Source organism: Diplotaxodon limnothrissa, linkage group LG9 (genome assembly GCF_057381915.1).
Source record: "Diplotaxodon limnothrissa isolate DT_005_m linkage group LG9, D_limnothrissa_male_GT1.1, whole genome shotgun sequence".
In the NCBI taxonomy this organism is placed as follows: domain Eukaryota; kingdom Metazoa; phylum Chordata; class Actinopteri; order Cichliformes; family Cichlidae; genus Diplotaxodon; species Diplotaxodon limnothrissa.
The window spans coordinates 11,024,307-11,036,537 of NC_140604.1; the positions used below are offsets into that span (position 1 = coordinate 11,024,307).

The 12,231-nt window shown below is 39.6% G+C and overlaps 1 protein-coding gene across 1 annotated transcript; it reads left to right on the forward strand.

The window, feature by feature from the left end:
• The first annotated feature begins 934 nt into the window (after nt 1–934).
• LOC146625168 (uncharacterized) lies at nt 935–11,990 on the forward strand. The gene is made up of 7 exons (XM_085362681.1): nt 935–977; nt 1,118–1,153; nt 1,239–1,583; nt 2,391–2,660; nt 5,640–5,960; nt 11,705–11,830; nt 11,932–11,990. Exons 1-7 carry the CDS (start codon nt 935–937, stop codon nt 11,988–11,990), a joined length of 1,200 nt encoding a protein of 399 aa, XP_085218807.1.
• The last annotated feature ends 241 nt before the right edge of the window (nt 11,991–12,231 follow it).

The window sequence follows — 12,231 nt, forward strand, 5'->3', positions numbered from 1 at the left end:
AAAAAGAGATCATATTACAGCTGTTTTAACTTCTCTCCAGTGGTTGCCAGTTAGTTTTACAATCACTTTCAAGTTTCTCCTGTTTGTCTACAAAACCCGTCATGGTTTGGCTGCTTTCTACATCTTTGGCCACTTGCAGCCCTGTTCAGCTTCCAGGTCCCTCTGATCAGCTGAGCAGATGCTTCTGACTGTTCTCTGCTCTGTATTTAAAGTCAAAGAGACCTGCATTCTTGTGGTTGTCCCTGACCTGTGGAAGAGCATTGCCCTCATAGTCAAATGTGCTCCCTCCACTGAGTCATTTAAAACTAGACTCAAAACGTATTTCCCGCTGGCATTTGAGTCTGTCTGATTTGTTCATGTGTTTGTGTCATGTGTATGTTTAGCACCTACTATGTATTTTACTTGTTTTTTAAATCTATTCTTGTTTCCTTCTTGTTTTGTTTTGTTCATTTTGCTTTTTGTATGGTGCCTGAAAAAGAGACTCGTCAAAATAAGCTTATGCGTTGGTTCTATAAGGAAGATCTGTAATCCATTATCTGCCTGCTTTCTTGGATGTTAGACCGTTACTTACAATTAAGCACTCAGATCCATATAAAAGGACATTTTTATATTTATTTTTAAGCCCAGACCTGGTAAATGTAGTGGAATTGTACAGCGCTTTGAGGGCCCCGAAAAGCGCTATATAAATGCAATCCATTATTATTATTATTAAATGTGTTGTTTGAGTGCTGCAGTTTCTTTTGGTGCTCTAAATTTCAGAGTTGTTCAGTATTAGTGCTCTGTTACTTCATGTAAGAAAAAAAAAGAAATCAAAAGGAGAAGTGTTTCAGAAGGATAACCAGTGCAAAGTGCTTTTGTAAACCACAGGTTTTAGTTCAGTTTTCTGTCATCTGTTCTCATAAATGACACGAAGCAGCAGCCTTTCTTCTCAGTCATGGAGGGCAGAGAGAAGAGAGCGCTGCACTTCTTGATCTTCGGTAAAACAGATTTTCCATAATGTTTAATACTTTTCTTTATCACAGAGACAGTCTGGATAACTTTACAACTTTTCTTAAATTATTTTTAGACTGAATAACTTTATGTCTTGATAACATTCCATGGTTTAATTTTCCCATAGTTGTTTATCTCGTGGTCTCACCTTCACCTTCTGCAGGTCAGTCTGTTCTAACCTGTCATACTTGCATTTTTAATTTAAAGCCATTTTTGCAATATAGTTCATATTTTCTTTTTCCTCATAGGTCGGCTCAGATTAGCTGGAAATGGGTCCACTCGGTGCTCTGGAAGGGTTGAAATCTATAAGTCTTACTATAACTCCTACTCTTACTCTTACCGTTACACCTCCTGGGGAACAGTGTGTGATGATGGCTGGGACTTAAAAGATGCTGAGGTGGTCTGTAGAGAGCTGAACTGTGGGATAGCACTGGAGGCTCTTGGGTCTGCTTACTTTGGTCAAGGTACAGGGACTATCATGCTTGATGATGTGGACTGTTCAGGAAGTGAAACTTCTCTAAATGATTGTCGTCACAGAGGACTTAGGACACACGACTGTAGCCATAGTGAAGACGCTGGTGTGGTCTGTTCAGGTAAGAAAACTGTTTCCAAAGTCTGCGGTGGTGTCACAACTGGGTTTTTTCATGTATTAGTTAAAACTTAGATTCTAGTTTGTTCTCATTCCATCATATTTTGCTTATCTTACTTTTTTAAAAAGCATCATTACAATGTGTGCACTCTAATTTAAAAACCTCCTTTAGCAGCAATAACCTGAAACATTCATAAGATAGAAGCAAGGTCAAAAAAGTTTCTGTCTAACCCCCTCAAGATATTGTGAGAAAAAGGAAATATGAGATGAGAGAATGAAAAGAGCAGTTAAAGTCTGTAAAATTAGTGCCAGTAACTAATCAGAGAAGTTTAAACCATCACCAGCCTGCTCTACACTGTTATAGCTCATGATCAGTTTCAGTGAGTGTTTATCTGATGTTTTTTCTTTATAATTTGACTTAATGGTCATTGATCATATGTCGAAGATGTCCAGGGAGAGAAACCAAGAGGTCGCAGTGTATTGGAGAAGAGAAGGAGGCAGTACATATTATTGTGGTATTCAGGAGAGAGCACACCTGCCTCATTTTTCTGTGTGTATACGAGAGGCTGGAGATAGTGTAACCATAACCAGCAGTGACAGTACTGCACATAACTGCCAGCAGACACTAAATCAGATACAGCATGAAAAAAAAAACAGTAGTCTGGTATTTAGCTGCAGAGATTTGTCATTTGCAGACACAAAACGGTATCAGCTAAGCCATTAGCCAATATCGTAGCCACTAATATTATCTGATCTGAACTCGACTGTGTCCTGTTTTATCTAATACTACATCTTTTTTTTTTTTTTTTAGAAACCCCCCCTGAGCCCACCATCTCCTTGTACAGTAATGAGGTCACCTGGGGTCAGGACGTCAGAATCAATTGCTCAGTCTCAGATAAGTTCTCAGGTGGAACTTTTATCCTCCAGAAGACTTCAGGCTCATTCAGTCAGACTAAACCATCCTCTACAAGCTCTGTTACATTCAATCTTCAAAATGTGAACTTTGATCATGATGGACTGTACCAGTGTCAGTACATGAAAATAAGTCGAAGGTTCAGCTCTTCCCCTGTCAGACTCACTGGTAAGAAAAAAAATCCACTTTGCCAAGTTGTTTGTTTCATTCTCTTCTTTCAATAATAGAATCAGTAACCTGGTGAGATAATGCTTTGATATGTTGATATTTTTTCAGTGAGGTTTCCAAAACCTCGTATCTCCATTTGCCCTGTTGGTGAGGTGACCTGGGGTCAGACTGTTGAAATCACATGTTCAGTCTCAACTCAGGTTTTAGGTGGATCGTTCACTCTGAGTCAAATTCAGGGTTCATTCACGAGCAGTATTGGTCAAGTTACTTGAATAAAAGTAATCAGTAATTAATTACTGATTACTTCCCCAAAAAAGTAATCCCGTTACTTTACTGATTACTTATTTTCAAAAGTAATTAATTACTTAGTTACTTTTTAAAAACACGATTTACAACCTGAATAGGTGATAAAGCGATAGATCTTTCAGCCCAATTCTACTTTTTCTGCATAATCCATCATACAAAATGTAATCAAATGGAAAAGTCTCTTTTTAAAACTTGTTTTATTAGTTTTAATCTTTTAACTTTATGCATCAAGCAAAAATGTAATTATATGCAACATTCACTGACTGGAAGAAATTTGTTTAATATTTAAACCTATTTTCTACACATTCCAGCACATAAAATATTTTTTCTGTGTTTACACTCACTCTTTCAAATAGATGCAAGTAAAACACAGCAGAAAATAAATAACATCAAAGACCTAGCGGTCCTTTTGCTCTATTTTCACCTGCCATTCTTCTTATTTTACGGCGCTGTTGTTCAATCGGGGAACGCTCTCTGTTGAGGAGAAAAGCATGAATTTCTTTGTATACGGATTATCCATTGTTTAAATGTCCCGGGCAGTCGAAAAGGAGGCAGAGCTGTTGAGAAATGCTAGGAGCTAACTGAAAGCTAACCGTATCATTCAAATATATTGAATGTTGCAATGTTGGCAAAGAGAGGAAGTGACATAAGATTTGCGCATGCGGGGTACGGATCGGGTTTCCAGTACGGATCAGGTAGCGACAGTGTCCAAATTCATGGGCTGCATCCTCCTGAGGGCGCATTTGTAGACCGATTACGTCACAGCGATGCGCCGAAGGCTGTCCAAATCCAAATGCAGCCGACAAATGCGTCCTCCTTTTCCCCGAATTTGAAGGATGGGTCGGGTGTGTCCTTCGTGGCCCACCATATCCCAGAATTCATAGCGCGGCCCAGCCAATTCCAGTTTCCAACAATGGCGGCCGCTACTAAGTTTTAAAATTACTCTTATTAATCTTTCTGGGTCACAAAAAGAATATTCACAACATACTTCATACCGTGTACATTATAACATACCATAATAGACCCATTTCTGTAATATACTCACATATCTATATTATTGCTAATATATATTGTAATATATCTATATCACTAAAGCACTTCTGGATGGATGCAAACTGCATTTCGTTGCCCTGTACCTGTGCATGTGCAATGACAATAAAGTTTAATTCTATTCTAATTCTATTCTAAAATAAACTTTTAACATATTTTCAGGCGAGAATGTAGCTGTGTAAACTTCAAATATCTGCTCGGTTTATCAAGATATCGCATATTTGCAAAAGTGCTTCAACATTTTCGGAGACGTCTCTTACCCACCAGCTCGATAGCTAGCCGGGAACTCGAGGGTTAGTGATGCGGCCGAGAACGGCACAACTCCCAGCACATCATTTTCAGATCACCGCAGACTTTCACTACTCAGGTTAAACGTAATATATAAGTCACTTAGACAACCTAAAAATGTTCTTGTTTGGCTTTTTTCAGTGTTTTGTTTGTTCGTGAGTAAATCTGTTTGGCTGAGATTAAAGTTATTAGATTAAATTAGATAAAATAAAACTTTATTAATCCCTCGGGTGGGTTCCTCCTTGGTTTTCACACAGCTGAATAAACATCAAACAGAAAACTGATTAAACAGAAGTGTGAGATGGTCGAGAATTTACTCCAGTGTCCTGTTATATTTTAGATAACAAGGAGCAGACGGCCGAGTTTATTAAACTCCACCGAGACACCGAGGCTAGACCGTCCAATTCCACGGCTGTTTACTTCCGGCCTACCCGACCTCCTGAGGACCCGGCCCACGTAGACCGCGAAGGCCGGGTCCTCAGGAGGATGCAGCCCATGAATTTGGACACGACCATGGTTTTAGTAACGCAGTAATGCAGCGTTCCTACGGGAAAGTAACGGTAATCTAATTACCGTTTTTGCAATAGTAATCCCTTACTTTACCCGTTACTTAAAAAAAAGTAATCGGATTAAACCTCCAACACAAACTCTGCTACCTTTAATATTCCTAACGTGGATTTTGATAACGAGGGATTGTAGCAGTGTCAGTATAAGAAAAGAGGCTCATGTCGTGAATTCAGTTCCCCATTAAGTGATTCGGTCAGACTCTCTGTTGCTGGTTAAAAATAACAAATACAAGTATGGAGTAACTCTTGGAACAAAGCCGATACGAATAACAGTGACGTAAAATAAGAGATTACTGCATTTTCATTTTTATCATTGGTCCTTTGATTTTTTTTAAAAAAAAACTGTAACAAAGTTACTGAAAGAGTTTTTCAATCGTAGCTTTAAACTTAGTTAATTGTTGTATATAAAAACAATGTATTAAAGACAAAAATGTTTACTTTATAGTTTTTAGTCACTTTATTTATCTGATATTTTTACTGCTTTCTTTATTTTTGGCCATTATCAAAAATGCTCTCAAAGCCCACTGTAGCAAGGAGCAATCGGACAGTATTAGAGGTTAGTTATTGGAGACTGTGGAGCGTTTAGCAATGAAAGAATCAAATTTAGAGTTTGCAAAGACCTAAAAGAGTGAATATTCATTCATTAAATCATAAGAAGCATAACAAAAAATGTTAATGCTGGTCCATAACTGCTAAATGTGTAAACAAGAAACTAAGTGTTGTGTTTGATTCTGCTTCCTTCTTAATCCTGGTACCTTTTATTCCCCAGTGAGACTGCAGACACCCAGCATCTCCCTGACCTCTCCTGGTGCAGGTCTGGTCTGGGGTCCTGAAGGTGCAGAGATCACCAGGGGTTACAGTTTTGTCTTCACCTGCTCCATTAACTCCAGTTTTTCCAGTGGACGTTTCATCCTCATCTTCTCTGACTCCAACATCCCAGACAGCAAGCCAGCAGTCAACAACGCAGCCTCCTTTAGTTTCCCTGTAGCTGAGTATGAACACCAAGGCAACTACAGCTGTGTGTATGTCACAGTGTCCACACGGACATTGAGTTCTACTGCAACAGCACCCATTACTGTCATCATTAAATGTAAGTATACTATTGAATTTATGTATTAAAAATTAGAACAACATATTGTGCACACTGGCCACTCTATTCCCTATTTTTCCCTTATGGATTTTCTCTGTTTGAAAGTTTACCAAACAAACAATACCAAAAAAAAAAAAAATCGGGTCTTTTAATTTCAGTTATTTTTGATTTATTTCAAAAACTTAGTTTTTTTAATTTTTAATAGTGGGAGACAGAATTAAATATTAGACATGGGCATGAACATTGTAAACTCGAGCTCTTTTAATTCCCGAAAAAAGTCTTTAAACTGCATTTCAATTTAAATCACAGAAAAAAAAAAAGTCTCTGGACAAAATTGGGCAGACCTAAAAATAAAGTGCTTCAAGTACATTTTCAAAATGGTATTGGTTATTTGACCAGCTTCACCTTTAAACTCAGAGGAACCTTAGCCAAAATTATTTTGTACATTAGGCTAAAATAGTGTGATCATCGAACATTTTAGTGCAAAAATAACAAATCCTCTGGACTCACAGTACCGCCATGCTCATTTACTGTCCATCTCTTTCAGCCAGTTACTTAGACAAACTAGCCTGTTCACATTTTCAGAGCTCAAGGCAGCTCTCTTTTACTTTCCAAGAAGCTCAGTCAAAAACCTGTAGTATACAATTCAAAAAAGTAATTATTAATCTACACAATAACTGTCAACTATAGAGCTTTTTGAAGAAACAATAACAATAAGTAAAAAGAAAAGTTTTATTTGCCTGCATTACATTGCAATTAGATGGTACAGCTCTTATCAAGGCTTCTGTCAGGTAGTCTTTTGAAATGAAATTTTCATTTTTCACATCAGGTTTTATTATTTAGTTAGTTTAAGTGAACTATAACAACTTTAGGGGAAATGAGAGGGTAAAGAGATAGTCTAGTATTTCTTTAAGTTGCTTGAAGATGTTTCACCTCTCATCCGAGAAGCTTCTTCAGTTCTAAGGTCAAATGGTGGAGAGTCCCAGATATAAACCTAGTGGGAGTTTCCCCCCACAGAGGGACAAAAGGACCCCCTGATGATCCTCTAATCGCCTGAGCCAAGGTGTGAAATTGGGCGTGGGTCCCAATCAGCCAGAGTTTCGGGTGTGTTCATTGTGAAACCTGGCCCCACCTTATCATGCGAATTCCTGAGGTCAGATGGCCCAGGATGTGAGTGGGCGTTAAGGCGTCTGGGGAGGGAACTCAAAACTGGATTATAGATGGCAGACAGTTGGTGTCGTAAACCACCGCCTCTGTTCAAAGATGGTCGCTCACAGTGGACATAGATGGCTTCTTTCACTCCTCTTTCAAACCATCTGTCCTCTCTGTCCAAAATGTGAACATTGGCATCCTCGAAAGAGTGTCCTTTATCCTTAAGATGCAGATGGACTGCTGAGTCTTGTCCTGTGGAGGTGGCTCTTCTATGTTGTGCCATTCGTTTGTGAAGTGGCTGTTTGGTCTCTCCAATGTAGAGGTCTGGGCATTCCTCGCTGCACTGTACAGCATACACCACATTGTTAAGTCTATGTTTTGGAGTTTTGTCTTTCGGGTGAACCAGTTTTTGTCTGAGCGTGTTGCTGGGTCTGAAATGCACTGGGATGTCATGCTTGGAGAAAACTCTCCTGAGTTTCTCTGATACACCGGCTACATAGGGGATGACAATGTTGTTGCGTCTGTCCTCGATCGCTGGTGTCTGATCTTCTTTTCTGTGCCTCTTTGCTGACTTTAAGAAAGCCTAATGAGCTGCTGGAATTACTAAAGAGGCTCAGTGTTTTGTAACTGAAAATTGTGAACAGGAGTATTTTTGCAGCTGGCCTTATGGCATATCACTTTAACAACCTGCTCAACCAAATGGTCGAGCACATTTATATTTCAATAAGAAGAGTGCCTAACTTCACTCCAACTAACTGAGCCATCTCTACTACTTAGTTAAGGTATGCAGTGCTTTGTGTCTGGGGGTGGGCGTCCGGGTACACACCGGCTCACTCCTTGGCGGCCGCTTGTCGGGGCCTGGGGCCTGGGGCTCGCTCGGGCCCCTTTGGAGGTGGGGTGCCCCCGGCCTCTCGGCCTGGGGCTCGGTCACTCAGGCACAGCTGGCTGCCGGCGGAGCTCACGGGCGCGTCACTGCAACTCCCCCTGACTTCTGCTCCGCGGCTGCTGGGCGAGCCCTCATCTGGGACTCTCCTCAGCTCTTACTGGAACAGTGGCGCGGCTGCCCCTCTGTTGGTCTTCCATGGTCTCTTGTGTTCTGGGGGCCTCTGGATGTCTGGAGTTTTGATCTCCTCCATACCCGCTTCACACCCTGGAGGACGGGGCTGTGGCCCCCCCACACTCCCTAGCAGATCATTACATGGAGAAACCTTTGGAATGCAAGCATGCTGATCCACACAGGTATGCACACATGGGTATTCACAGACGCGGACTAAAGCTTTCTTGGCTGCTGCCTCAAAGCACACTGTGCGCTGTCTATCTTGCGTGCTGCACAATATCGTTTATTATTTAGTAACTATTGATATCTATGACTAGCTAGTTTATTGGGATGGTGCTTTGTTTTCTCTATTATTATGTTGCTCTTTGTTGTTTGCTGTCTCCTCTGTTTGTTTTTTTTGTTTGTTTGTTTTTTTTCTCCATACAGGTGACCCAGGAGTTGTTTTTTTTTTTTTTCTTTTTTTTTTTTTCTCTCTCTTCCCCCCCCTTCTCACCGTCTCTTCTCCCCTTTGGTTTTCTTTCTTTCTCTCCCCCTCTTTCTCTCATTCATTCCCCCTGTCCTATTTATTTAAAAAAAAAATGACAAAGGATGAACTGAAGCTCTGCCATCACGTAATGTCGCATACTGCTGTTTCTGATGTCATTTAAAAAAAAAAAAAAAAAAAAAAAAAAAAAAAAAAGGTATGCAGTGCTGAAATAATCCACCAGATGTCACTTGGTTCTTCTTATCCCTCTCCCAACCAGGAAGTGAGAAACCAAAAAACCACCTAACATATTTTGAGTGTTTTTGATTAAACTAAGGTAGGAAGGTATAATGTTTTGGATATGTGATAGTGTTAGAGGACTTACTGAACAGATTTATGTGACTTGATAACATAAAAAAAATTCTTAATGTGTAATCATTTTTTTGTGCTCAAAATTTGTCACTTTATGGTGCTAATGCTAACATTAACCTAAATGTTATTAAATGTATTATTTGCCATAAAATAAACACATCTGGACCCATTTTGTTTATCCACTGCTGTTGATAAATCACATTAAGTGTTAGCATAGCAAGAATATGCTGAAAGAATTTCCACAGTAAGTAATTTTTGTAACTTTCTGAGTTAATATGGAAAACTCAGAAAGTTACAAAATTAAAAAGAATAATATGGTAAAAATCAAGAGTAACATGTGAAAATTACAAATATCACAACTAATTACCTTTTAACTAAATTACACTAGCTGGTAAATTAATATTACTAAGTTGTCAAAATTATAATTGTATACTTTACAAGTACTAGATGGGCGCTGAACAATTGAATGGCTCATAACCACATGCGCCAGTGGTGGATTCGTGAGTGGTGTCTCCTGATACCATCCACTTTCAAGCACAGTGTGTTTGAGGTCATGGTCTCACATGAAGCCACAAGGGCTGCCACTCTCCGCCAATATATTGCCAACAAACTGTTTGAGTGGGGTTTTAAATTGTTCTGCCAAGTTCATCTGGATTATCGATAACTTGGTGCCGTAAGGCAGATCCACATTCTTCAATGCTTCCCTCAGTGTAGAGGAACAGAAGCTACCTCTAGAAGCCAAAGTTGTAAAAAACATTGTGCAAACCCATAAAAGAACCACAGCTCTTCACAAGTTTCAGCTTGGTCCAGAAGTTGCACTCCTCCTTGGGTGTCAGGTGCACTGGTACTCTATGACCAAACTGCACTGGGTGGAGCTCCCCTGATGGCAGGCAAAGACCTAATGAAGAAGGGCCATGGAGGTCTGAAGAAGGTCTGATTGCAGTAAAAAGGTTTGACAACAAATATGTCAGCCTTCTAAGCAATGCCTGTGGGTTCATGCGTCTTTCATCTGTTATAGGATGTAGCAAAGAGTCCAACGCAAAGATCACCATTTCATGCTCATCACTCATCCCTGCAAATAAGTAGCATATGGACAGAATTGACTTTTTTCAACTGTATTTTCTACTGTACTTGTATTAACATTACATTTCATAGGTAAACCATTAAGTGACATCTCAACTATTTGGTAGAGATCAATATTTTAAAATGGCCTGTATTTATATAGCGCTTTACTAGTCCCTAAGGACCCCAAAGCGCTTTGCATATCCAGTCATCCACCCATTCACACACACATTCACACACTGGTGATGGCAGTTTTTAAAAACTATAGGGTCTTAAAAAAAATATTGATTGTGGCTATTACTGACCCAAGTCAATAAGAAATGCAAACCAGTGGTCCTCCTTGGGCTCTTGCACTCTGGGGCCTCTGGAAGTCTGGGGCCTGGATCTCCTCCATGCCTGCTTCATGCCCTGGGGGACGAGGCTATGGCTCCCCACACCCTCTAGCAGATCATTACACGGAGAAACCTTTTGAATACAAGCGCACTGATCCACACAGGTGTGCACACAGGTGTACACACGGGTGTTAACTGTTCATAGACACAAACCACATCTTCCTTGGCTGATACCTCAAAGCACATTGTGCGCTGTCGGTCCTGCGTGCTGCACAACAACAATCATTATTTAGTATTTACTGTTATTTACACTTAGCTGGATTAATGAGATGGTGTTGTGTTTACTATGCTGCTTTCTTTTTTGCTTGTTTTCTCTTATTTTTTCTGTTTTCTCTTTCTCCTTTTCCTATCCCCCAGCCATGTCTGTCCCATCTGTAACAACTGAAAATAAAAATAAAATAAAATAAATGACAATAACAACAAAAGTTGATCAATTGGACCAATATGGCAAAGCCGTGATGATCCACTTGGTAAAGTAAATCCGTTGGGTATCTTTGTTGGCCTTCAGACAAACAAAACCAAACGGGACAGGCAAAAACCAAACAAACAAAAAAGAAAGAAATGCAAACAAAAAAAATTTCCATTGCTTTTTTTCTTGGTGGGTTAGCTAAAGGGATATGTAGTTGTAAGAGTTTCACTTTCAGGAGCAGAATTGAAAATTGAAAAGTCTGCATCACACAATTTGTTGCAAATTGCACAAACGCTGAAGCTCAAGTCAGATCATCCTGTCATTGCAGCATCGCAGTTCCTGGGCGGCCTTTCCTCATAACAGCCATCCCTCAAGCTTCTCTTCATTTAAAGCAATGCATTATCAGAGATTGTAACATCTAGTCCTTTTACTGAATTGGAAAAATAGATAAAACAAAGATTATAACATTAGAAGACAAGATAGAAGGACCAGAACAGGAACGTAAACAGGGGTTAATAAACTAAAGCATTACCTAAAATGGGGAACTTAAGGCACAGATAACAAGAAATTCATAAGCACAAGGAAAGTAAACATAATACAATAAATAGCAGGTAGTGGAGCTTGAATGTAAACCATTACCCTAATCCTGTATCAGGCTTAGGTAGATAAAGCATACATACATACATCAATAAGAACGATTCAAAGATAATCAAAAATAAAAAAGTAGAGAAAACCAAAACATCCCCAAAACCCTGAGTCAAAGATGCAGGGACAACAATAACTCATGCAGAACCACTTTCTATCTTGCATATTTGACAAAAACCTTTTCTCTCTTAGTTCCTTGGATGCGGCTGGTCTTGTCTGCAGTTACTGTGGTCCTGTTGCTCCTGCTGGTCTTGTTGGTGGTCTTCCTGGTGCTCAGGAGAAGGAGGCAAACACAGCTGGGCTACGTCCACAACAGAAGTCTGTGCTCACCAGAACAAACAATATATTACATGAAAAAACAACAGCTTTGTTTTGAATATGATGTCCACATGACAGAAATCTGCTCTGTTGTCTTTCAGTGACTCTAACAATCTGTGATGAAGATGATGACGTCAGTGACAAAAGATATGGATTCTGAGAGACTGAACACCAAAGAAATCACACTGAACAAACAGGAGGAGCAGAGAAAGAGAGAAGAAAAGCAGATGAAGATCAAAGCAGTAGTGATGAAAATGATCATGTATTTGTAACTCGGTCATTTGATGAACAAACTGTGGACCTTTGTAGAGAACAAGAAGATATTTATCAAAATTATTCTGCTTGCAGCCCTTTTGAGCAAGTAACAAGTGACAACAACATTCTTCAAATCTCCTAATAAA